General features: G+C 38.3%; 2 protein-coding genes across 4 annotated transcripts in view; one reads left to right on the top strand and one right to left on the bottom strand.

Moving 5' to 3' along the window:
* The window catches only part of LOC120469260 (uncharacterized), a 20,460-nt gene extending 15,027 nt beyond the window's left edge, over window positions 1–5,433 (top strand). For both annotated transcript variants that reach the window (XM_039658126.2, XM_039658127.2), the window contains exons 5-7: window positions 9–583; window positions 3,215–3,349; window positions 3,626–5,433. In XM_039658126.2, coding sequence (XP_039514060.1) covers window positions 9–583; window positions 3,215–3,349; window positions 3,626–4,180 — 1,265 coding nt within the window. In that variant the 3' untranslated portion in view covers window positions 4,181–5,433. The remainder of the gene's footprint in view (window positions 1–8; window positions 584–3,214; window positions 3,350–3,625) is intronic.
* uckl1a (uridine-cytidine kinase 1-like 1a) lies at window positions 4,516–22,106 on the bottom strand. 2 transcript variants are annotated; one of them, XM_089119633.1, is made up of 16 exons: window positions 22,002–22,106; window positions 18,246–18,430; window positions 17,963–18,069; window positions 16,825–16,995; window positions 16,637–16,708; window positions 15,806–15,995; window positions 15,647–15,708; window positions 13,843–13,859; window positions 13,540–13,638; window positions 13,237–13,330; window positions 12,345–12,407; window positions 12,118–12,240; window positions 11,392–11,499; window positions 11,071–11,227; window positions 10,277–10,365; window positions 4,516–4,578 (listed from the first exon to the last, which is right to left on the bottom strand). In XM_089119633.1, the coding sequence occupies exons 1-16, from the start codon at window positions 22,049–22,051 to the stop codon at window positions 4,516–4,518; spliced, it is 1,650 nt and encodes a 549-aa protein (XP_088975759.1). In that variant the 5' UTR covers window positions 22,052–22,106. The 2 variants fall into 2 exon arrangements, with proteins under 2 accessions (XP_088975759.1, XP_039513702.2); XM_039657768.2 differs by lacking the exon at window positions 4,516–4,578 and having other exon boundaries at window positions 9,941–10,365.
* Window positions 22,107–22,493: the final 387 nt, after the last annotated feature.

Below are 22,493 nucleotides of genomic sequence, written 5' to 3' on the forward strand. Positions count from 1 at the left end.
CTCTGTAGAATCTTCTAAGAAGAACCGTCCCGCCAGCATGGATCTGCTCCTACTCCCTAGCCGTCGCTCAAACTCCGACCTGCGTTCTCAGGGCCGCCAGCTGCCTCAGATCCCCGCTGGTGAGGATGGGGAACACACATACGCTGAGGTGGGCCGCCGCTCCTCTCCCACACGTGGTTCTGAGGATGCCCGCTATGGCGTCGGAGGTCGAGCTGGGGAGACGGACACCCCCGCCCCACCGGCGGTCCCTGCTAATACCCCAGCTCCACCTGATCCTGACGGCGACTGCTTAGAGGGTGGGATGCCGGAACCTGAGACCATCCCCCAAGTATTAAACACGCCACCTCAACCGCAGGAGACAGTGGAGTACGCCTGCATCAGAAAGGTCCGGAGAGTGGACAAAGCTGCCCAGAAGAGGGACAATGGGACGGAGACCGAGGAAGGGCTTGGACAACAACGACACAGTAGTGGGGACATTCGGCATGCCCCACCTACTCACCCAGCCCCGCCTCCAACACACCCACACAGTCAGAAGATTCCTCGGAAAAACATGGAGGGCTTCAACTTACCGTCTTTCCCCAAGGTATCTACATATCTATTTATGTATATCTACATGCTTATGTATCTGTCTATATCTATAGACCTATAAAGCCTATAAAAAATATATACATTTTCTATTTGAAATTAATTTCTATGAATATTGATTCATTTTCATACAAGTTTATTGGGTTCAAATTGCAATTCTATTTGGTACATTCAAGAACTGAATACGAATTTAAGGATGTTCTCAATTCCATTCTGAATTGTGCACAAAACCACAACCATGATGTTGCTAGCACCATGCTCTACCGTTTGAGTTTCAGTCTATAACCTTCATATACTGTATAACAGTGAACAAGAACAATGCAGTTAATTACTATCAATGCTAAAATGCTATAAATGAATCAAGCCAATCAATTAATTGATTCTCCTACACATACAATCAGCATGTAATTCACTAAGTCATGCAACACTGCAACGGCATTTTGCTGAGACTAACTACTGCACTATATAAAAGCATTGTTGCTCATGAAAACCATTTGTCTTTTCATGACCATTCAAAGCCTTTGAGTCGCTGTGATTTCCAATTGCTCTTTAAATTGTGTCTTTAAATGGAATATATTATAAATAGAAGCATGATGGGAATGTCTTCCTGTATTTTTGTGTGCCTCAGCACTAGTGTGGACTTGCAACTAAAGTGGGTCTGCAATTAAGTACACTGCAAGTGTACTTCATTATTTCCTCTGTAAGAAAACTGTCCAAATCAATGATACTTGGGAGCATTGTGGCGCATCCACAGCATTAGAGGTGTTGCATGCTCACTGGTACTAAACTATGAGGATGATGCAACCAGCAGAAACGCGGAGTGAAACCTCTCATTCACTGAAACCCAGGCAAACAGCCAGACCAATAAAATGGACCAGTTTTAATGGGAGACAAAGTGAATTCCAATGTTGAACGAAAGAAGCTACAACAACATGCTAATCCCTGCCTTAAAAAATGGCTCTGTGACACACCCCATTGCCCACCTTCCATTTCTCCTGCATAACAATGAGGAGAAAGTGCACAGCAAGCATCAGCCTGTTCCCTTACAGCCTGAGTACAGGAAACACATTTAAGCTCAATATCATTAGATGCAGAAGATGGTTAGACATGAGGGCAGGCATTAACAGGGGAGATTGTAGCCTGATTGTGCTTCATAGGCTTATTTTCAGGTGGAGGGGTTTTGAATCGACTCCTTAATTGACCTTTGCAAAGTCTTTGTGGATTTCTCACATCCAGCTGGATAACTGTGTGACTAATGCTTTTATTCGATTACTTTACTCTAATTAATTTGAAATTAATTTGAAATTGCAGCAGCTAGAATATATACCCCAAAACTAGGAGTATTTTAGTTAACATATTTTAGTATCCACATTTAGTTTACCTCATGCCATTCCCAACCTGAATTTTTTTGTTTAACAGTATCCTGGCAATTCTTTTCATTATAATGAGTGTAAATAGCTGATTTGTTCACAAATTGGACTCATCTAGTTCTTGAGTTCAACTTACTGACTTGATTCAGTTGCAGTACACTGGAAGTAACTATCAGTGGCTTATGACCTAAAATCGAACATGTGTCTCACACAAAGACATTAAAAAGATTTAATATTACATTTATTCATTTACATTTGTTCATTTAATTGACGCTTTAATCCAAAGCAACTTACAATTGCTATATATGTCAGAGGTCGCACGCCTCTGGAGCAACTAGGGGTTAAAGGAGTAGTTCACTTTTAAAAATTCTTTTGATGGTAATTTACTTGGAACTTGTTCATCAAAATGAACGAATCTTTTTCCGAGTCAATTCGTTCATTTCATTCGTTGAATGAACCAAATGACATGAAAAAATATTTGTTCATTTTGATAAACGAGTTCGAACAGGAGAGTCACGAACGCGCATCAAAGAATAGAGCAAGGCGAGCATTTGAGCTTATAAAACTTAAACTTTGTTATTTGTTTTTTAAAATGGCCGATCATTTCGCTTGATAAGACCCTTATTCATGGTCCGGAATCGTTTAAAGCCCTTTGAACAGTTTGCAGTTTGCACTGAAACTGTCTTTTGGACCTTGAAATGTAAAGTCCATTATATGGAGAAAAATCCTGGAATGTTTTCATCAAAAACCTTAATTTCTTTTCGACTGAAGAAAGAAAGACATGGATATCTTGGACGACATGGGGGTGAGTAAATTATCAGCAAAAGTTTTTTTAAAAGTGAACTACTCCTTTAAGTGTCTTGTTCAGGGACACATTGGTGTCTCACAGTGGATTCGAACTTGGTTTTCTCACACCAAAGGCATGTGTCTTATCCACTGCGCCATCACCACCACAATGCTTAATTGCATTATTTAAGTTGTATGGACTTGGTATTTTCTTGTTGCTTTTACACATTTTGAAGCTCCTTTAGTTTTCCATAAAATAAATACTGATTTGAAACAACATGAAGGTGAGTAAATGATATTCCTTTTGTGGTGAACTATTTCTTTAAAACTACTGGTTTAAAACCTGTGAACTGTGCTTAAAGGTCATGATGAATAAGATATGCTGATCTCCACTCCCCAGTGTATATTGTTTGAGTTGGCTCCTTAAACTGTAATATAATATTTATTCTAGTCAATTGTTTTTAATACTTTAGGAGGCAGTGTTTATGGGAAATGGAGAGCAGTACATATGGAAACCTCCGGAAGAGGATGATATCATCTTCCAGCACAAGCAGATGGGTATTCTAAGCTCTCATGCAGGAGAGAATATGGCAGCATCTGCAGCAGGGGTGAGTGTGCATTTAGTTTTCCACACAGTCCTGGGACACATCCTCTTCTCATTCTGTGCAGTCAAACAGTCTTGTAGGGTACTATACAATCTAGAAACATTGTAGATGATCCCAGAGCACTTGCTTACCCCTAAACAAACACTGTTTCAGAGTTAACTAGAAGCAGCTGTAAAATGTGTATTCTTAAAAGACCAAACATTTGGAGTCAAAGATATATACACAGACTTTCCACTCACAAATACATTTCAGATGGTTTGTCTCTTTATTGTTATGTAGATCACAGAGATGTATTCGAAAGTCTGCAAACCAGGCAAAAAGAAGCGAGGCGTGCCTGGCTCGCCACCCGCTGCGAGGGACATCAGCGGCTATAGGACCTTGGCTCGGGGGGACCGCGGTGAGCGTGATGGGGGTTTCAGCGTGGTAGTCAAACCCCAAACATGGGCACCGCAGGAGGGTAAAGGCTCGAGAGCGCCACCCGGCTGCATGGAGGATCACTGCTACGAAGCCATCAGCACCGAGGAAACAGACCTGGCTTACGAGACCATGGAGGGTGGGGGAGGCTGGAGGCGAGACAGGCCTCCGCCCAATGCCAGCGCCACCTTGCGACCCAAGCGGAAGAGGCCCCAGCAGCCCTTACAACAACCACCGCCACCCCCTCCACCCCCCCAGCAGACCCCCAAACTACAGCATCTCCCGGCCAAAGCAATGCTGATGCCCGGGGAGAGCCTGTATGAGAGCATCCCTGACCTGAAGCAGGGCTCGGCAACCTCCAGCACAACCACCATCTTTACTTTTAATGACGGTATGGAGATGTATGTCACTGGCCTGTAGGGGGCGCTCTAGTAAAGGGAACTTTCCTTTCTAGGGCTTGAATTTTGAATTGGGACATGCACACGTGTTGTAACCCAATGGGATACGCGCATTGTGCCACTGCTATATATTTTACATGGGTTCCAAGTATTAGTTGAGCATTAATTGAGTTTTGTAAGTCTAGTTAAAGGTCAGTATTTTCGCAGCACAAAATGATAGATTGAAATGATTTCGATTAGTCACACACCTCATCACGAGGAAGAAAAATAGTCACCAGCCATGACATAGTACCACAGACAAAACATATCACACCTAACAGTAGCATTCCTGTAGAGGGAATTCTTGTTTATTTGTCATTAAATGTTGTATTTTCGAACAAAGTGACCATCGGAATTGCGGGTCAAACTCGTATTTGATGCCTAGAAAATCCCAAAGGAGAAAAAAAAATGAGCACAAGCCAATTACAAAAGCAACGTCTCAAAAAGCACAGTCTAATTGTGTTTCACAGCCCTCTGAGGAAATTCTTTTGATTCGAAGCAAAGCTCTGTCCCGTTTCAAAAATGAATATATAGAAAGTGAACTTTATCAGAGAGCCAATCAAAAGCTATTGTCAAGCAAAATACCATATATAGACAAAAAGACTTTATTTAATCTGTTCATAGAAGAATTGATCCTATTTTAAAACAGCTAAAAGCTATCTATTATCTAAAAGCTTTAGGAAATACATGGCTCTATTTTTGTAATATCAAAGCCTCTATTTCTGTAAAAAACTAATCACATAATTTTAGAGTTAAAATAAAGATTCTAATTCGATTGGTCAAACAGATCCTGTACGTCAATAAAGTATTTTCTTATAAGCACAAATATTTCATGCTCAGCATGACGTCTGTCGTAGACAGTCCCCTTATAAAATTGAAGAGTAAAAAATGAATAGATGGTAAATTTCAGTTGTCAATAAAGCAAGATCACGGAGGGAATTAGCAAAAGCTCAGGGACAGTGAAGAAAAATATTAAATAATTGCACACAAAAATGTTATGACATATATGACAGGAGACCCCCAATGTCTTTTCATGTTATTTTTTTGTTTTGGTCATACATCAATTCAAACTGTTACATGAGTCACCACAGTGCTTCAGTGCAGTAAAATAAGTGTTTTTTTTGTCAATAATGTTTATGCACTTTGCCTGATTAAAAAGATGCATGCTTTCAAGAAGAAAAAAACCCTTGTAAAGGGATAAAAAAAAGAAAAGAAAGTAAAGTGAAACTAGCACTGTCCTGTGGTATCAGAGAATGGTTTATTTCTTGCTGTTGTTGGTGGATTGTTTGATTTATATGCCTTTTTCTTCATCTGAGAAAGAGCACAAAGTGAATCGCTTCAGGACTGGGGAGACCAATGATGACCCGAGGAGGACTCTCTAAATAAAAAAACTGGACAGTTAGGAATATAACACAATTGGTCAGAAGAAATGTATCAGACAATCCCTTTCCCCCATAATTTCAGAAGCAGTCAGGATGTCCACGTATGTCCAGATAAGATTGAATGGAATCGTATATTCGCAAAAACTATCCTGTATGTTATATGGAAATAATGGGAGTTTAAAAAAGTTACAATGACAAAGCGATTTAAAATTAGTGTATGTTGCCCCATAGGTCTATGGGAGGGGGGGTTTGGGGTTTTATGACCAGACAGTGACGAGCTTCACCAGTGGACAATGTCAAACTATCTGTGATCTGTGGACTATAGCCGCTCTCTCAGTGTCTTTGAATCTGATGCTAATGTGATCTGGATTAAATTATCCCAAATAGCTGGAGCACTCAGAAAGGGGCTCAGGTCAACCAAATATAATCAAACCGCTTGTCTAAGCCTTCGTTGCTATCAAATGTTGGTGCAGTGTTGTAAATATGTTACAAACAGAAGTAATGCAGAAAAGGGGGAGGGAATTTGCTCTTGGTGTTCCTGAAAGTATTTGTTTCTTTCCGGTTGTCCTTTCGGAATGATTTTTCTCTCGTGAAAAATTATCTCAGCAGTATATCTGTGAGTTTTGATTATGTGCTTTGGGATTTTTTTTTTGTTTTCCACATCATTTTAGCTATATTGTGTATCTCAAAGACCAGTTGAGTTTAGTGTGGCAGCTAATGTTGTGCGTTTGCTTATCAAACAACAGGGTGGTGTGTATTAAAGCTGTGTAATTAAGTACTAATGTGCAAAAGATTGTAATGTTTTTATATCAAAATGACTATTCATAAAAATGTCGGGTCAAGTTTATACTTTTTTAAATAAAGTAGCACTTCAAAAAAACACAAAGCATAGAGCATTTACATAGTGTTTTCTCCCAAAAAGTCATTCATTCTTGAAAGAGACAATGTAAGTAAGAGCTGCGACACAGGAACACTTCTTTTTTTTTTTTTTTTGTAGACTATAGTTATTTGATACTTACAACTGTTCCGAATAACACACACCTAGCTCCACATTGGTGGAGTCACAAACAATGGACAATGGAGTAAAACATGGGAAAGGTTGGAATGCACAATATTTATTTGCAAGAGATGGACCTGCGAAGTTGAGAAACATGATGATGAAATATAGATACAAAAAAAAATGATTTTTGCTTGTTCGGAGTAGAAATAAACAGATTTGAAGTCATTTAAAAAGAACTAGGGCTTTTAACAGCAACACAAACATTGAAGACGTTAATAAGAAAAAGTCTTGCTCCTCCAACTTACTGACTTACAAAAGAACCAGATGTGCACCTGTGTTAGATTTGCATTCTGTGATGTCTGTAGGCATCAATGCTAAAGGGTTCAGCAAATATTCCAGAGGACATTTTTCATTCTAAATCTGGATGTGATTAAGCTCTGATTAAACTGGCTTTGATTAGTTCATACACTCAGGTAGATGAGGAATTGCATTAGAGTTCTTTGTTTACCCTAATTAGCCATTGAAGCTGCAGTCACATCAGCCTTTCACTATGGTACATGCTGTTCCTATGACAACTGCCTCACTGTCATGGTATGGTATTTAAGAATTCCCCTCCATTGAGACAAAATCTCATCGCATTTCACAGTAAGATTACATTAACAACAGATGGAGGGGATTTCTCTCTCTCTTTTATTTCATTCATATCCTCTACCAGACCATATGAACTTGTGTTTGTAAAAGTGTAACCCGTTTCCCTACCTCTCTGACTGTGTCCCTGCGTGTGTTTGTGGGTCACAAGCTTGCATCTGACTTGCTCTGGAAAAAAAAAAAAATAGGTCATCCTTAAAACAAAAAGGGTGCAGTCAACATAGCAACCGTCTGCTGTTTTTTTATTGGCTGACTTGTTTCCATAGTAACAGGTTAACCTTGAGGCTGCAGTTGCAGACCAGTTTGTTGTCTAGGCAAATCCAGCATGTATGAGGAGCTCTAAGTCAAGATGTCACCAACATTTTACAGCTACAGCAACACTGGTAAAAAGGGCCTGACTCCTTAGCCCTTGTTTGTTGGAGCAACCTAGTGTGGCTACAACACACTCTTTGTCATCTTGATTTCTATACAATGGACAGGGCCTTTGATATGTATCCACCTCCTTTGAATTATTCCGCACCGTATTAAATATTTTTGAGGGAATGGAGTTCATATCATGTATTACCACTTTAAAATGGGGAAAAAGTGAAATTTCAAAATTTTAATCTATCTAAACTTTTTATTGACGACGTCAAACGAGAATAGAGCATTTTCATTGTACATACTGGATATTTTAACGAGTGTGTGTGTGTGCGTAAGGAATAATTGACGAAGTGCTGTTAAATTATTGAAAATTGATGCACACTGGAGGTTGTATGCAGCCACAACACCAATTAATTCAACACCTCGAGACATGGGCTGCGTTCAAAATCGCATACTCTCCAGCGGAAGTATTTTGTATGCATGTTCTATATTATGAATGTAAGTAGGATGAATGAACACACTACACCCTCTTTATTATCATGTGACCTACCAGCGTCCGTTACGTCGCTTCACTGCCCTTCACAAATCCTCTTCCGTGGCCTCATGGAATAGTAAAGTGTCCATCGTATGCACACTACATCTTGCCGGAAGTAGTAGAACCTACTGGGACTTTTTGCCTCCGGTTTTATAGGTACTGTGAATTCGGCCATACTTGATTTTTTTTCGACATATGCATATGTTTTTATTTTATGACCTTTGTCAGTTGCACAATCCTCACTTGCTAATTCCAAATTATTTTACAAAGGCCTGAGCCATAGATATGCAGTTATGAGAGAGAGATAAAGCATATGTGAATTACTTGAGTGTGGCTCTCAAAAATGTTTAGCAGAAGCAAGTAATAGTCAAGCTGTAAGTTTAAACTTACTGAGATTTGTCATGTAGTAGAACTTTTGTGGAAGTCGTCGACCATGGGGCAGTGCTGAAAACAAGTATGTGCAGACGTGTTCCTGAAAAAAAAGTTGCAGATTTTTTTTGCAGATGGTCAGATTCTGGCCTTTTAATAAAAATGTAGCTCCTATCAAGTCAAATAGGTCATATCTGTGAAGTGCTGAAGAGATTATGTTTGGTTAATTTTAGCCATATATATCTACTGGATTTGATGCCCATTGTTTCCAGTTACCAAATTCGTTAAAAGCCTGATCTTAGAAAAGACTTGTTATTGTTAATGCAAGTTTCCTCCATTTTGCTGAAACGGGTGTCACATAAATCTTTTATAACCTTCTATGGCTTTTTCTTACGTACACATTTTTTATCTTGATTGTTAATTATTCCATTTCAGTAGAGCTCTTGTTTGGTTCCTCTCAATGAAGACCCATTTCACCTTCACCCAGAGCTATTAAAGGTAGGGTAATGCAATGTTTTTCATAAACACTTTTGATATATCGGTTGAAACTCTTTTCACGTCCTAGCAATCAATAATAGAAGTGGTCTACATCTGTGCAAGTCTCAGGACCAAAAAATGTTCGTCCAATCATTGCATTTGATCCTAATGCAATAATAGGATTCTCTATTTGCATACTTCTCCACACCCTGGTTGCGCAGACATCACACGTCATCAGATGGAAAGTCGTGATGTTCTCTGAGAGGTTCATGTCCTCAGACTCAGATTTTTGTGTTTCTATGTCAACACTATCAAATGAAACCCTTTGAAAAAATGGGGTTCTGCCATCTCTCATGACACTTTGCTGAATGTGTTTTTGAGGAGCGCTCTGAAGGTATGGTGGGATTTAATGCTTTCAAAGTTAGCTTGTTATTGCTATCCACTCTGAAATTGCCTACCCTACCATTAACAGTTTCTTGAGCTGAGTGTGCTGTTATTTACTCTCAAGGCTTACAGTTCCACAACAAAAACACATTGAGCTTCATCTTGTCACTATTCTGTTTAGCTACTAGGGTCATGGCTAGGTCAATGTCTTCTTCTGGTCTTTTATTAAGATTGGAATAACAGTTTGGTTTGATTGTATCTAAATTTTTGAGTAAACATATATTTTTACTAAATGCATTTTAGTTTCATCATTGGGGTTTGAGTGCCCTTATTACACATACAAAAGAACAATGAGACAGGAAGAGTGAAGTACTGCCCCCTGGTGTTAAGGCTGCAGATACACATGTCCAATTTGGAGAGAAAACAGCTCTAACTTGCTCCCAGAAAACTCCCTCTGAGCTGTCTGAAGAATGATGAAATAGACATTTCTCTAGTAATTGTAAGATAGAGGGTTTGAGGAAAATATATAATGCGTGTAAAGGACTGACACATTATCAAGTGCTTAAAAAAAAACATGTAACAGGCAAGTGTCCAGTCATTCTTTATTTGTACTTTTACACATGTACAAACTAATGCTTACAAATTTATAAAAGTTACCATTTTGAATTTTGTGACAGTGTTTGATTGGCTAGAATAAGATCAAATCAAACATACTGTATGTGTTTGTTTATTGATAAAACACATTTTATTGTTTTAGATCAAATCATGAAAATACGATTTTAAAATAGTGAATCACAATACTGTGCCTCATAAATGTGCTTGGAAAAACTATTTATGTTCCTGGCTGGCTTTATGAAATTACAATAAGTGTTGATCCTCACTCATCACAACTGCCTGAATTGCTTGAACAAAAGGTCAAACCTCTGAAGAGCAGCTATGTGGTTCTTGCTGTTCTTCATCAATCCACGATGAAGACCCATCTGTCCCAAAGTAACGGTCACCAAAGTCCCCTTTAAGGACAGCAAATACACACCCATAAGATTTTAGTACAGAGTGTAGTTTTTTTCTTCATCTTAGATATATACTACGTTTTAAAGATTTGGGGTGGGTCAGAATTTTTGGTAACAATACAATAATGTCCCATTAATTAACATTAGTTAATGCATTAACAATAACTAACAATGAGCAATACATTTGTTACTGTATTTATTAGTCTTTGTTAACATCATTTAAAAAAATAATGTATTAGTAAATGCTGAAATTAATATTAACAAAGGCTTTAGAAGTTTTCATTGCCAGTAAAAACAGTGATATTGTAAAAAATAACTGTATTCTGTTTTAATATATTTTGAAATATCATTTATTCCTGTGATGTTAAAGCTGAATTTTCAGCATCATTACTTCAGAAATCATTCTGACATGATTTGCTGCTAAAGAAACATTTATTTTTGATCTATGTTGAAAACAGTATATGTTGAAAGCAGTTTAATAATTTTGTAGAAACTGTGATGCATTTTTTTTCAAGATTCTTTGATGAATAGAAAGTAAAAAGAACAAAACATTTTTTTGAAATAGAAATATTTCTTTTTCATAATTTATAAATGTCTTCAAAGCCACTTTCGATCCATTGCATCCTTGCTGAATACAAATATTTATAAAAAAATAAAGTAAAATTCTTGCTTTCGAACGGTAGTGTTTCTCTCAGGACCACTCACCTATCCCTGGGATGAGATGAAGCAGGTCATCTAGGCTCTTGTCCACAGCAGTGGTGATGATTTTGACACGAGGGAAGGCGTAAGCCACTGAGGAAACACCCAATTCCGCCATCAGCAGAGACACCAACACAATCTTGTCTTCCTGGACATCATGGTCCTGTATATACACATACACACAACAACATTAAAACATTCTAACAATGAGTTCTGGCCCCTAATTACTTTATTTCCAGTCAAAAAATGCTTTGTGTAAACGTGTCTAAATGATACTGCCCTGCAGGGTTTGCACTTTTTGTTTGTATGAGGTCTACAGCAACATACCAGCAACACCCTCACTGCCATCATGGCTGCCGCTCCAGTAGAAACGGTGCTATCCATCAAAATCACATGGTCCTCACTGATGTCTCTGGGCAGTCGCAGGTAGTGCAGCTAAATGGAAGGGGAGGGAGTCATAGTTACCACGGAAACGAAGTGAGAAAGAGGGAACCACAGCCACCAAAAAGAATGAAACTGAGGAGTCAGGAGATCTCTGTTACCACGGAGACAGAGACCAACAGGCAAAATGGACAAACAGGGTTTGTGGAGAGCCAAGCAACAGAGAAAAGGCCACAAATATAAACAAAAAAGCGTGGTGAAATACCAGGCATAATCTGTGTCCAGGAAAAAAAAGGCATTTTTGTTATAAATAGTCAGACTACAACTGGGTGTAGAATGGTAGCTCGCAGGCTATTATTTTGTCATGTCAATTGTCGATACATGTATAGTTGTGGCTCGTATCATGAGAGGAGCGTTACGAGCCGAGCACGTTACAGGCACGATAATCTTTAAACGTTTAAAAAATGTGCCTGAATTTTACCAGTGTAGGCTCTTCCCTATTCTCAAATCATACAACATACATACATACATTATACAACCACATCACATAAGCTACTAGTTTACTCAAATTTGCACAAATTTACGCCCAGCTTAAGATTTATTACTTTATTACTTATAGTATACAAGAGAGACAGGCTTCATTGCATTCATTCTGTTATTGTCCTGTGTTACCTCTGGTTCTCCTGAATCCAGATTAGTCTGAATCAGAATCTTGCCAATACGGACATCTTTCCACACGGCTCTCAATGCAGGCTCCATGGTCTCTCCTGCCCGAAGAATGGACACACCTGTGATCTAGAAATGATGAAGACAGGTGCTGCCACAAAATCCAAGATGATTCCAATCAAGTAAGAAATGTTCAAATACTGGAAATAAATATGTCAGACACACAAATTTACCCCTTTCCCACTAAATCTGCGCCCCTTATACTCTTGACCTTGTGGTGTTTGGATGGTACAGGCCTGTAAAAAGGACAGATATTTTTGTGATGACACACATTGTACTGCTGAAAATATATATTTTTTTGCTCTGCATTCATTAAGAGGGGTGACAACAGGTCACAAGAGAAACAATAGCAAAATATTTAAATTAAGGTGGTTAATGTCACAGATAACGTTAATATTATTGATAAACCATAGATTTATAGGTTATTATTTATTTTAAAAAAAGTATAATTGGGACTTTCAAAATTACAGGGAAATGAATGAAAAATAATGAAAAATAATACGATCAGTCTTGCCGATTAATTAGTTGGCATGTAATGTCATTAATTCAATCAAACGTTTTATTGATGTATATGTGTGATTATTAGCAATTAACTTGATTAATTAACTGGCATATCACGCAATTAATTCAAATAAAATTGTATTGACATGCAGGATCAATTGTGATTGATTTGATTAATTAACTGGCTTATCATATCATCAGAATCAAATTTTTATTGATATATGTGTGACTAATTGATATTCATTTAGTACTGTACAATATTATTACATAGTACAATACATTGCATATATGTGTGGGTTAATTCATAGCGGTGACAAATTCCTTGTTTGTTTTGCATACTTAGTCAATAAAGTTAGTTCAGTTGAAGATTGAAATTCAATTGGCATATTAAAATACACTTTTATTGGCATACGAGTGGTTATAAGCAATTCATTTGACGAATTAACTGTCATGTAACAGGTCATGTAATTCAAATTTTTAATTGAGCACTGGGTAAATCACAGTAGATTCAGCTTTGATCGCACAACAATATCACATACAAAGTAAAAACATGCACCCACAGACCTTGGAGGGTAAGAAAGACAGCGCATGTTCAATCAACAGCCGCATCAGTCTCTTTGAGTAGAAGATGAACTCGTCACGGCTGGTGTCTTTGTTTCTAAAAAACAAACAGAAAAATTGAGGAGGTGAGCATAAGAGACGCAGAGAAAAGGGCGATGCAGGCCAGTGAGTCATTAGCCTGATTCACACATGTGAGGAATTCTGAATGGCATGCGCAACAGATGAATGGATTTTGAAAACAACTGGCATCAACTTCTTAAAGTAGGCTAATCTTTTGATGTGATTCATATGACACTCACCACTCACCTTATGATGGTGTGGAGACCTCGGACCTGTGGCGTGCTTTCCAACACACTGAGAGTCTGAGGGAGAGGCTGGGACTGCTGGGCCGTGGCCAGGAGCGCCCTGTGTGTGCATATGACAGAGCAGATCAGCACTTACACAGATAAAAAGATGCCATTTGTACACCTCAACATAACATTTCTAACAATGATTGCAGCACTTAAGGAGCTATTATGGGTCGTTTGCATGTTCATCCACACACAGACTATAGTCCTATATATGTATATATATAAAAGAGTAAAAAGCATGATTAAACAACTTCTCTACCTGACACTAATCTCACGCTGCCGAGAGAATGCATGCAACAGAATAGAGATACAAGATCAGTGAAAAACAGTGAAAGAGAAAGAGTTAGCAGGCTGAAAGGGGTGGTTTACTGCTTTTTTTCTTTGCACGATTGTGTTTATGGGGTGCAATATAACATGTCTTTGTTGTTGTTTTTTAAAAAGCCTTATTTTTCATAAATTTTCTCTTCAACAAAGTCGCAGAAATATAATATGGCCATGCCCCCTTTTTTTTGCATATTCCGGAGGGAGAGTTGATGTAAATTTATGGGTTAGTTGCGTATAAAACCTGGGAGGTACCTTGTTGTAGTCCCATTCGAGTCATTTTTGTAGGCATTAAACTTCCTGATTTTTAATAGATATCCCTGCTTACGTTCAACTTTCAGTGCTGCAACTTTGCAGATACTGTTCATGCACCAACAGCCACATTACACACTATTTAAAATGAAAAAAGTGAAATTGCAATCAACCACCCCTCTGGGGAACATTTTAGTACAGTGAACTCATTGTCATGTTCAAGAAACCAATTTGAAATGATTTGAGCTTTGTGAGATGGTGCATTATCCTGCTGGAAGCAGCCATCAGAGGATAAAGGGATGGACATGGTCAGACAGAAACAATGCTCAGGTAGGCCGTGGCATTTAAACGATGCCAAACTGGCACTAAAGGGTCTAAAGTGTGCCAAGAAAACATCCCCCACACCATTAAACCACCACCACCAGCCTGTACAGTGGTAACAAGGCATGATGGATCCATGTTCTCATTCTGTTTACACCAAATTCTGACTCTACCATCTGAATGTCTCAACAGAAATCGAGACTCATCAGACCAGGCAACATTTTTCTAGTCTTCAACTGTCCAATTTTGGTGAGCTCTTTTGGTGAGCTCTTGAGCTCTTTTTCCTATTTGTAGTGGAGATGAGTGGTACCCGGTTGGGTCTTCTGCTTTATTAGCCCATCCGCCTCAAGGTTGTGCGTGTTGTGGCTTCACAAATGCTTTGTTGTAACGAGTGGTTATTTCAGTCAAAGTTACTCTTCTATCAGCAGAAGCGAGAATTCCGAATCACTCAGACCGGCCCATCTGGCACCAACAACCATGCCACGCGCAAAATTGCTTAAATCACCTTTCTTTCCCATTCTGATTATTCAGTGTGGAGTTCAGAAGATTGTCTTGACCAGGACCACACGCCTAAATGCATTGAAGAAACTGCCATGTGATTGATTGATTAGATAATGGGCTTTATGCACAGCTTCACTACTTCCTGAACTTCAGCCAGCTCCTTGTTTCCTGTCTGCCATTATTGGACACATTGATTAATTCAGGTGTGTCTGACCTCAGTAGTCATGGCAACAATAATCAGACACACCTGAATTAATCAATTTTGCCCAATAATGGCAGACAGGAAACAAGGAGCTGGCTGAAGTTCAGGAAGTAGTGCAGCTGTGCATAAAGCCCATTGTATTAATGAGAAATAATCCTTTAGGTGAGAAATTAGAAATTAGAAGTTGCAGAACTTGCAGAGCTTCTATTCACAGACAGAGGGCGCCGTTTCTGTATTTAACATGGAAAATGCCCCCTAAGATTTTGAGATGATAATGGGAAAAAAAAAAAAAAACCCTGCACAGCTACCCTAAAACATGTCAGTTTTACATGATAAACACTACGTTGTTAAAAAGGGTTTTGTTTTTCGTTTAACATGTCTTTTCTACGGCAGACAACCCTCTTTGGAACAATGGATAAGATTACTCCACAGGACACATTTTCCCACAATGCCCCTTTTCACTCACCTCTTCTAGCTGGCTGTGAACATGCTGAACGATCAAGTCAATGGCCACCATGTTACCCCCACCTGTGTTTACAGAAGAAAAATGAATAATTGTAACATCTGTTTTCAAAAGACAATGATAAATGCAATTATACACTGCAGGAAATAAATATTAACTCACCACGTGGCACTACAATGTCTGCAAGTCGCATGGTGGGTTCTATGTACTGCTCAAAGGATGGTTTTACAAACTTATTGTATTGTTTAATCACTCCCTCAATGTCACGTCCTCTCTCTGTGATGTCCCTCCTCAGTCGCCGTACCAGCCGAATATCCAAATCTGTATCTACAAAAACCTTCATGTCCATCAGCTGCAAAAAAAAAAAAAAAACGAATTTTTTTTTGAAAAAAAGTTTTCAATTGTAGGATATAATGAAAGAGATATTTCCACTCAGAGCAAAATTGAGTCATCATATATTTAGTAATCAATATTCTCTGAAAAACAAATGTAGGCCAAATGCTTATATCTGCAAAATTTTGTAGCTTTTGGAATATACTAGCATATAGACCATTTCACAAGATGTAAACAACACTGGTCCAGAAGCACTTCCTGTTTCAGTTTTTTAACACTACATAAAAGCTGGGATAAAACACAACCAACAGAACATTTAAAACTGAATCAAAAAGTTAAACAAACATCTTTAAGATGTTTTTTTTACATGTGAAATGAAGAAAACAGTTACAAACTGAAACAGGAAGTGCTTCTGGACCATTCTTGTTTACATCTTGTGAAATGGTCTATAGATTAGCTAAAAGCTAATCAATATGTACTAAAAGCCTAATCAATGTAGCAAAAGACAAATGTTCATTTCATGGCTCTTTAAGATGGATCTGTGATAAATGGTCCCTCATCATCTTCCTTTCTTCATCACAGAAACATTGTTATCACTTACATTTTCTTTGAATTTTTATCAGCATTTAAACAATCAGAAACTGAAACATTTCACAATACCTGCAAGAGCTCTTTGTCCGCAAAGGACAAGATGCCTTCAAAGATAATGACACTGGCACCATAGACGTTTTTCTGGAAGAGGGATGAAAAAGTAAACAACATCAAACAACTGAAATCCTTTGCTGTATCTTTATCCTTGGCATCTGGAAAATATATGAAACATCTGCCACACGCACACACTCACTCACCCAGTCTTTCTGTCGTCCATGTGTAGTGAAGTCATACACTGGGATTTTTACACTTTTCCCCTGTTTAAGTTTCCGCAGTGTGCTCTCAAGCAGCTCAAAGTCGAAAGCTCCCGGATGGTCAAAGTTATATTCGTTCTTGGCTGCTAGAGCTTGTTCCTCTGGAGACAGGACCTGCAGATGGGTAACATAAAGGTTGCATGTTTGATCACTGGTGGGGGCGCCACAGACACAGGAAAGATCACAATCCTGACCTATCACCATATGTGCTTTAACATATTCATTTTTTAATCACACCAACCATGGCATCTGGGCCGGCTGTTGGTAATATGTGTAAAAAAGATGTTAAGGGTCACATAAAATTTAAAAAAAAAGTTTAGATTAATTTGCCCAAATATGAAAATTCTGTCATTCATGTCAAACAATGTTGTGTTTTTTTTCCTAAAGAACACAAAAAGGAATAAAAATAAATAAATAAAGAAAGAAACATACAGCGTGACAGTGTAGCCTAATTCCTGAACAAAGTCAATATATTTGAGGCAATAAAGTCAGCATTTTTTTAAAAGTTGCCAGCCACTGCTAGCATATTTCACAAATTCACAAAATTGTCATGCCTCCCAGAATATTTTGTTGTATGAATATCTGAACAAATCGCAACTCCCCCAAAGCTTGCACAGTCCTATAGCTTGTCCTGGCCGGCTCGACATTTCTTTCAACATTATGCAGTTTTGATTAACATGCTGTTTCATCTTGATAATTGCTTTATTTTACATATGCATCTGCTCTGCTTACATATGCATTTTGTTCAGGAGATTCATGTAATTTCTTGAGTTGTCTCATAAATGGGAGAAATTTCCATCATTGGTGGGGAAAGAATTAAGAGACACTTCTTTTAGATAATCTTGAGTAAATTATGACTTTTTGATTTTATATATGTGCAATATACTGTATGTGTACAGTATATTGGAACAAACAGATTCACACAGAGATAAAGGAAGGAAGGAGAGGAATTAAAGATACTTTCAAAAGCATTTGATTTACCAGATTAACTTACATGGTGGACCAATCACTCATTCAGGTCTCACACTCAAACAAACACACACAGATGAGCAAACTTCTTTCTCATAAACAAACACCTCACCTTATAAAATGAGTCCATAGATAGTAAAACAACCCAAGGAACATCCAGAGCTTCAATGATTTTATTGGCTACAGTAGTTTTTCCAGAGGCACTGCCTCCACACAGACCTGTAACAACATTATTACTTATTTAGACTTTCTGATTAAGCATTTAAGTTCATATATCTTCAAGAACAACTATTAGGGAACAAGCTGAGCCAATATTGAAAGGCTTTTTAAATGTCTCTATTTAAATGATCATCAGGAAGTCAAGTTTCTGTTCATCCTTGTTTCCATACTCATACCAATGACAAAGGCCTCTTTAAACTGGGCTCCATGTTCGTTGTACCAGGGCGGTCTGCCGGCTGTGTAGATGGTACGAGTGCCGGTGCGAAGCAGTGGAGGTTCTGTTTTACCCAGAGTGCTGCTCTTCCTGCGAGAGGTGCTGACTGCAGGGAGGAGCCGGTCCAGAGAATCTTCACCACACCCACTAGACCAAAAAAGAAAATTATTCTATCATAAAATACATTCAACATGCAGAAACAACTGTACAGTAAGACATTTATTGATTTATTTATCAAAAAATGTGAACAGTTTCTCTGTGGTTCTATCAAAGCAGTCAGTAGAACAATCCGGTGATCTTTCCTGTGTCAGACCAACCCAACACAGCAACAGCAGCTCAAACAATGGGGTGAGGTTGGGGCAGGGCAATCTCTATGTCCAACCAATGGGATACAGGGAAGAGTGTTTGGGAAACCTTTTTGACTTGCCGCCCAAAACAAGAGAACATCCCAATCGAGTGAAGGGATTTGTGGAAACTGTGGTTCCTAATTATTGTGATCCAACATTTGCCTTGCATTTTAGGATGAAATGACAAACATGTCTTCTAAAATCCTCAGTTGTTGCGTATACCGAACTACATTGAACACATTTGTAAATTACTTTCATTGAACCCATTGTGCGAGTTCACTTTAAAGGGGTGATGAACTGAGAAATCAAATTTTCCTTGAGCTTTTGACATCTAAGAGGTCATCATATTATAAGAATATCCTGTAAGTTTCAGAACTGAAAACGTCCTTGTTAGTCCAATAAAAGCTTTTATTGACACCAGCCTCTGAAAACGTCTCGTTTTTAAAAGTGGGAAACTATGACGTCGAAGGGGTTAAAACACCACCCCCGCAGAAGAAGATCAACGCCTACTTCAACACAGCCGGTTTAGCCCCGCCCACCGATTCGCGCATTACACGCATAGCTAAGTAGCCTAACGTATGCCTACCTCGTGATGACAAACCGGATTGTTCTACTGACCGAGCAATACAGAATATTGTGCAGTGCCTGGTTGTGGAAGAAGACGGTCGCTGCATAAGCTTCCTCTGGATTCCAATAGGACTTCATGGATAAACTTTATTTTTAATGACGTTCCAGCTGATGAGGGTAAAACATCGTCGTCTGTTCGCTTCATTTCACTGAGGATTGTTTTGTAAACAAGACTGGATTTGCAGACGATTAAGAGTAAAGAACATGCTGTGCCCGTCTATATTGGATCTGACAGGAATTGTGCAACAAACGGACTCTTGGTTGAACATGTATGGGCGAATCCGGTTGCCATTTGACAACATTGGACGTTTTCCCCCACGTACACCGACGGGTGAGTTAAACTCATTATAGAATGCAAAACTGTTATCCACTCACAGCAGTGGGCGTTTATTTCCAAGTCTTCAGTGCGACACGCACGCCCATAAAAACCGACCGTTTTTCAGGAAGGTTCACAACTTGGGTACAAAATAGCCTATTACTTATTCATTTTGATGTTTTTGAATGCAAAAACCAAGCGAACGTCATAAGTTGACCTCAGACAACAATATAATAACATTTTAAACGCCACTTCATGACCACTTTAATACCGGGTGCGGGGTGCTTTATATACATGTTGCTGCTGATTGGACGAGACGGTCCTAGCTGCAGGCTGTACAAAAACGTAGCAGGATGGCCCAATACGCAGTGAATGGAGGTGTGTTTGGTGCTCAATATAGTACTGAGATGATGTTCTAACCTGTGTAGTAGTTGTACTGTTAAATAGTTTAAGTATGATTGATGACTAAACTAGCTTGTTGTTCAATATGTCACAAGATTGATGATTAACTGAAACAAACAAGCTTTCAGGCATATAAAATCTATGTGAACTAATTTATAAAATAGCAACCAAGACATATTTCTACCATCACGTCAGTGTCACACACAACCCCGTCTTTCTCACACTTTGAGTGACTAAATCAGGCCACTAGTCACATTCGAAACAGCCAAACAACACAGAGGTACTGCTGAAATTAAAGCAAAATGATCAAAATGAAAAGGTACTGCTGAAATTATATTAAAGTAATAGCCAAAAGATATAACATCTTGGGGGGAAATTATATTGGGTCTGAAATGTAAAAAAAAAAAAAGTCTCAAAATCTAGACTATCAACGAGATAAAATAATCAAATGTTTTCAGAGAAAATGTTTGAGAAAACAGCAGCTTCAGCACTCTTAACAATGATTTACTCTTTAAATGCGTATGTCTGTTTGGATTTGCGAAAATTAGTGCTTAATTAACCTAAACAGTGCATGTAATAACTTAGCCTCCATCTGTACGGACAGCCCAGCAGCCTGATATTCTAGCCCCTGTCTATCCGGGCAGCGTGCTCATATCAGCTTCAATATGAGCAATAAAGGTCACATTTTTATCGAAGCTCAAACAGCCCAACACCGATAAACCAGCTAATAATCAGAGATGAAGCACAAAGCCTGGGTCACAGAGGCCGGACATCATACCTCCTTATACCATCACACATCATAGCTCCTAATGCACTAGCAAAAACACACGCCTGCTTAATCTGCCTCTGTTTAAGCAGAGAACCCTTGAAGTTTGAACGTTAGCTGACCACTAATGTCTTCAAGAAACCTTTTAATGGATAGAAAACAACTTTTCTTTGTGTCTGGATACTGGCTCTCTCAGTGTGTGGGCTTGATTGAATAAGAGAATCAGTTCTACAAGTGATGTGGATGGAAAGTATTAATAGAACCAGGTGATAGAGACAGAGCAAGAGTTCTCAGTTGGTTGTCAATTTTGTCTCAGATGTTTCTCCTGCAATCCCTTAGGTGAAATATAGTTATAAAAAAAGATACAATTGTTTAAACAATAATATAAAATGCTTAAAAGTAATGAAAAGCAAAGTTAAAGCATTTGTTATTAGAAAAATTAGATTTTTTTCTAGTCTCCTCTAGTATTTTCACTTAAAATCTAAAGGAGACATGGGAGTTTATCGAGTTTATTGTTTATTATTGATTATTGTTTATTTTTGGAGGAGAAAAAGAAGAAATGGAGTGATCAAAAATGTCTTTTTATGTTATATTGCAGGGGTTCCCAAACTAGGCTTAACAAACAAAATTACCCAAAAATATCTCATGAAGCACACATATCCAAATGTTTGGCAATTTCTTTTATATAAAAATAAAAAAAATGCTGCAAAATGAGAGTATTTTTGTTAGACACCTGAACGTATACAAATAAAATATAACAATAATAAAATAGGCCATTATATTATATAAAAGAACAGTAGGGTATACACCCCAATATAATATTAATAATAATACTATTCAAACAACCAAAGGTCAAATCTCGGTTGTTGATCTGTTAGGATGTGATCTCTCCATGGTACACTAATGGGAACACATGTAGTGTTATAGGAGGGAGACCTCAGTCTAAAGTTCATTATAATAATAGCGCGTCATTAGCGCGCAGCATACGCGCTTGTGAAACTGGGACAGGAAGGAAGTGGCAATGCTGATTTAGGTTCTTATGATGATTAATTTTATTTCAGAGCAAATCAGAGCAAAGAAAAATAACGGTTCTATACAATGCCAAAAATAACAATTATTAATTGGCTCAATAGTAACGCGTCTAGCAACGTAGGAGGTAAGTAGGCTACACATGCGTCAAAAAACGCACTGGCGTTTTCCATTATAATTTCGTATGTTTTTAGAATAACGGATGTTTTGCAGACAGCTGTGCTGTGATACCTGTTCGAACAGCTTGAGTTTTTCCTCCTGCACTCCATCTCACACAACATTCTCCACTCAGATCCGACTCGCCATAAAGCTGGACTGGACTATCAGCTGTTAATACCTCGCGAAACGCATTGTGGGAAATGTAGTTTCGGCACGCTCTGTGACTAGTGTGGGTCATTATTTCTTACAATTCAGTGCCTTAAGTCCCAAATTCAAGTAATGGCCTTTATGATTTTAATTGTTTTTAACTAAAATGTGTCTTTTGTCTGGTTTAAAAATATGGTAAAAAATGAATACATATGTTTTTTTTATATATAACCTACACTTTTAAACAGGCCTCATTGTACTAGTAATAACATCACAATAAAACGATGATATCATTGCACTTGTCACTTTAAATGCTTGCGCTAATTCTGATTGACTGTCAGTGTTTTTATTGTTCTTTGGCTGTGATTCCAACTATATAATTTCTCTATGTCGTTGTGGTCGTTATCATTATAGCTG

This window comes from Pimephales promelas, chromosome 14 (assembly GCF_988280905.1).
Source record: "Pimephales promelas chromosome 14, fPimPro1.hap1.1, whole genome shotgun sequence".
Classification (NCBI taxonomy): domain Eukaryota; kingdom Metazoa; phylum Chordata; class Actinopteri; order Cypriniformes; family Leuciscidae; genus Pimephales; species Pimephales promelas.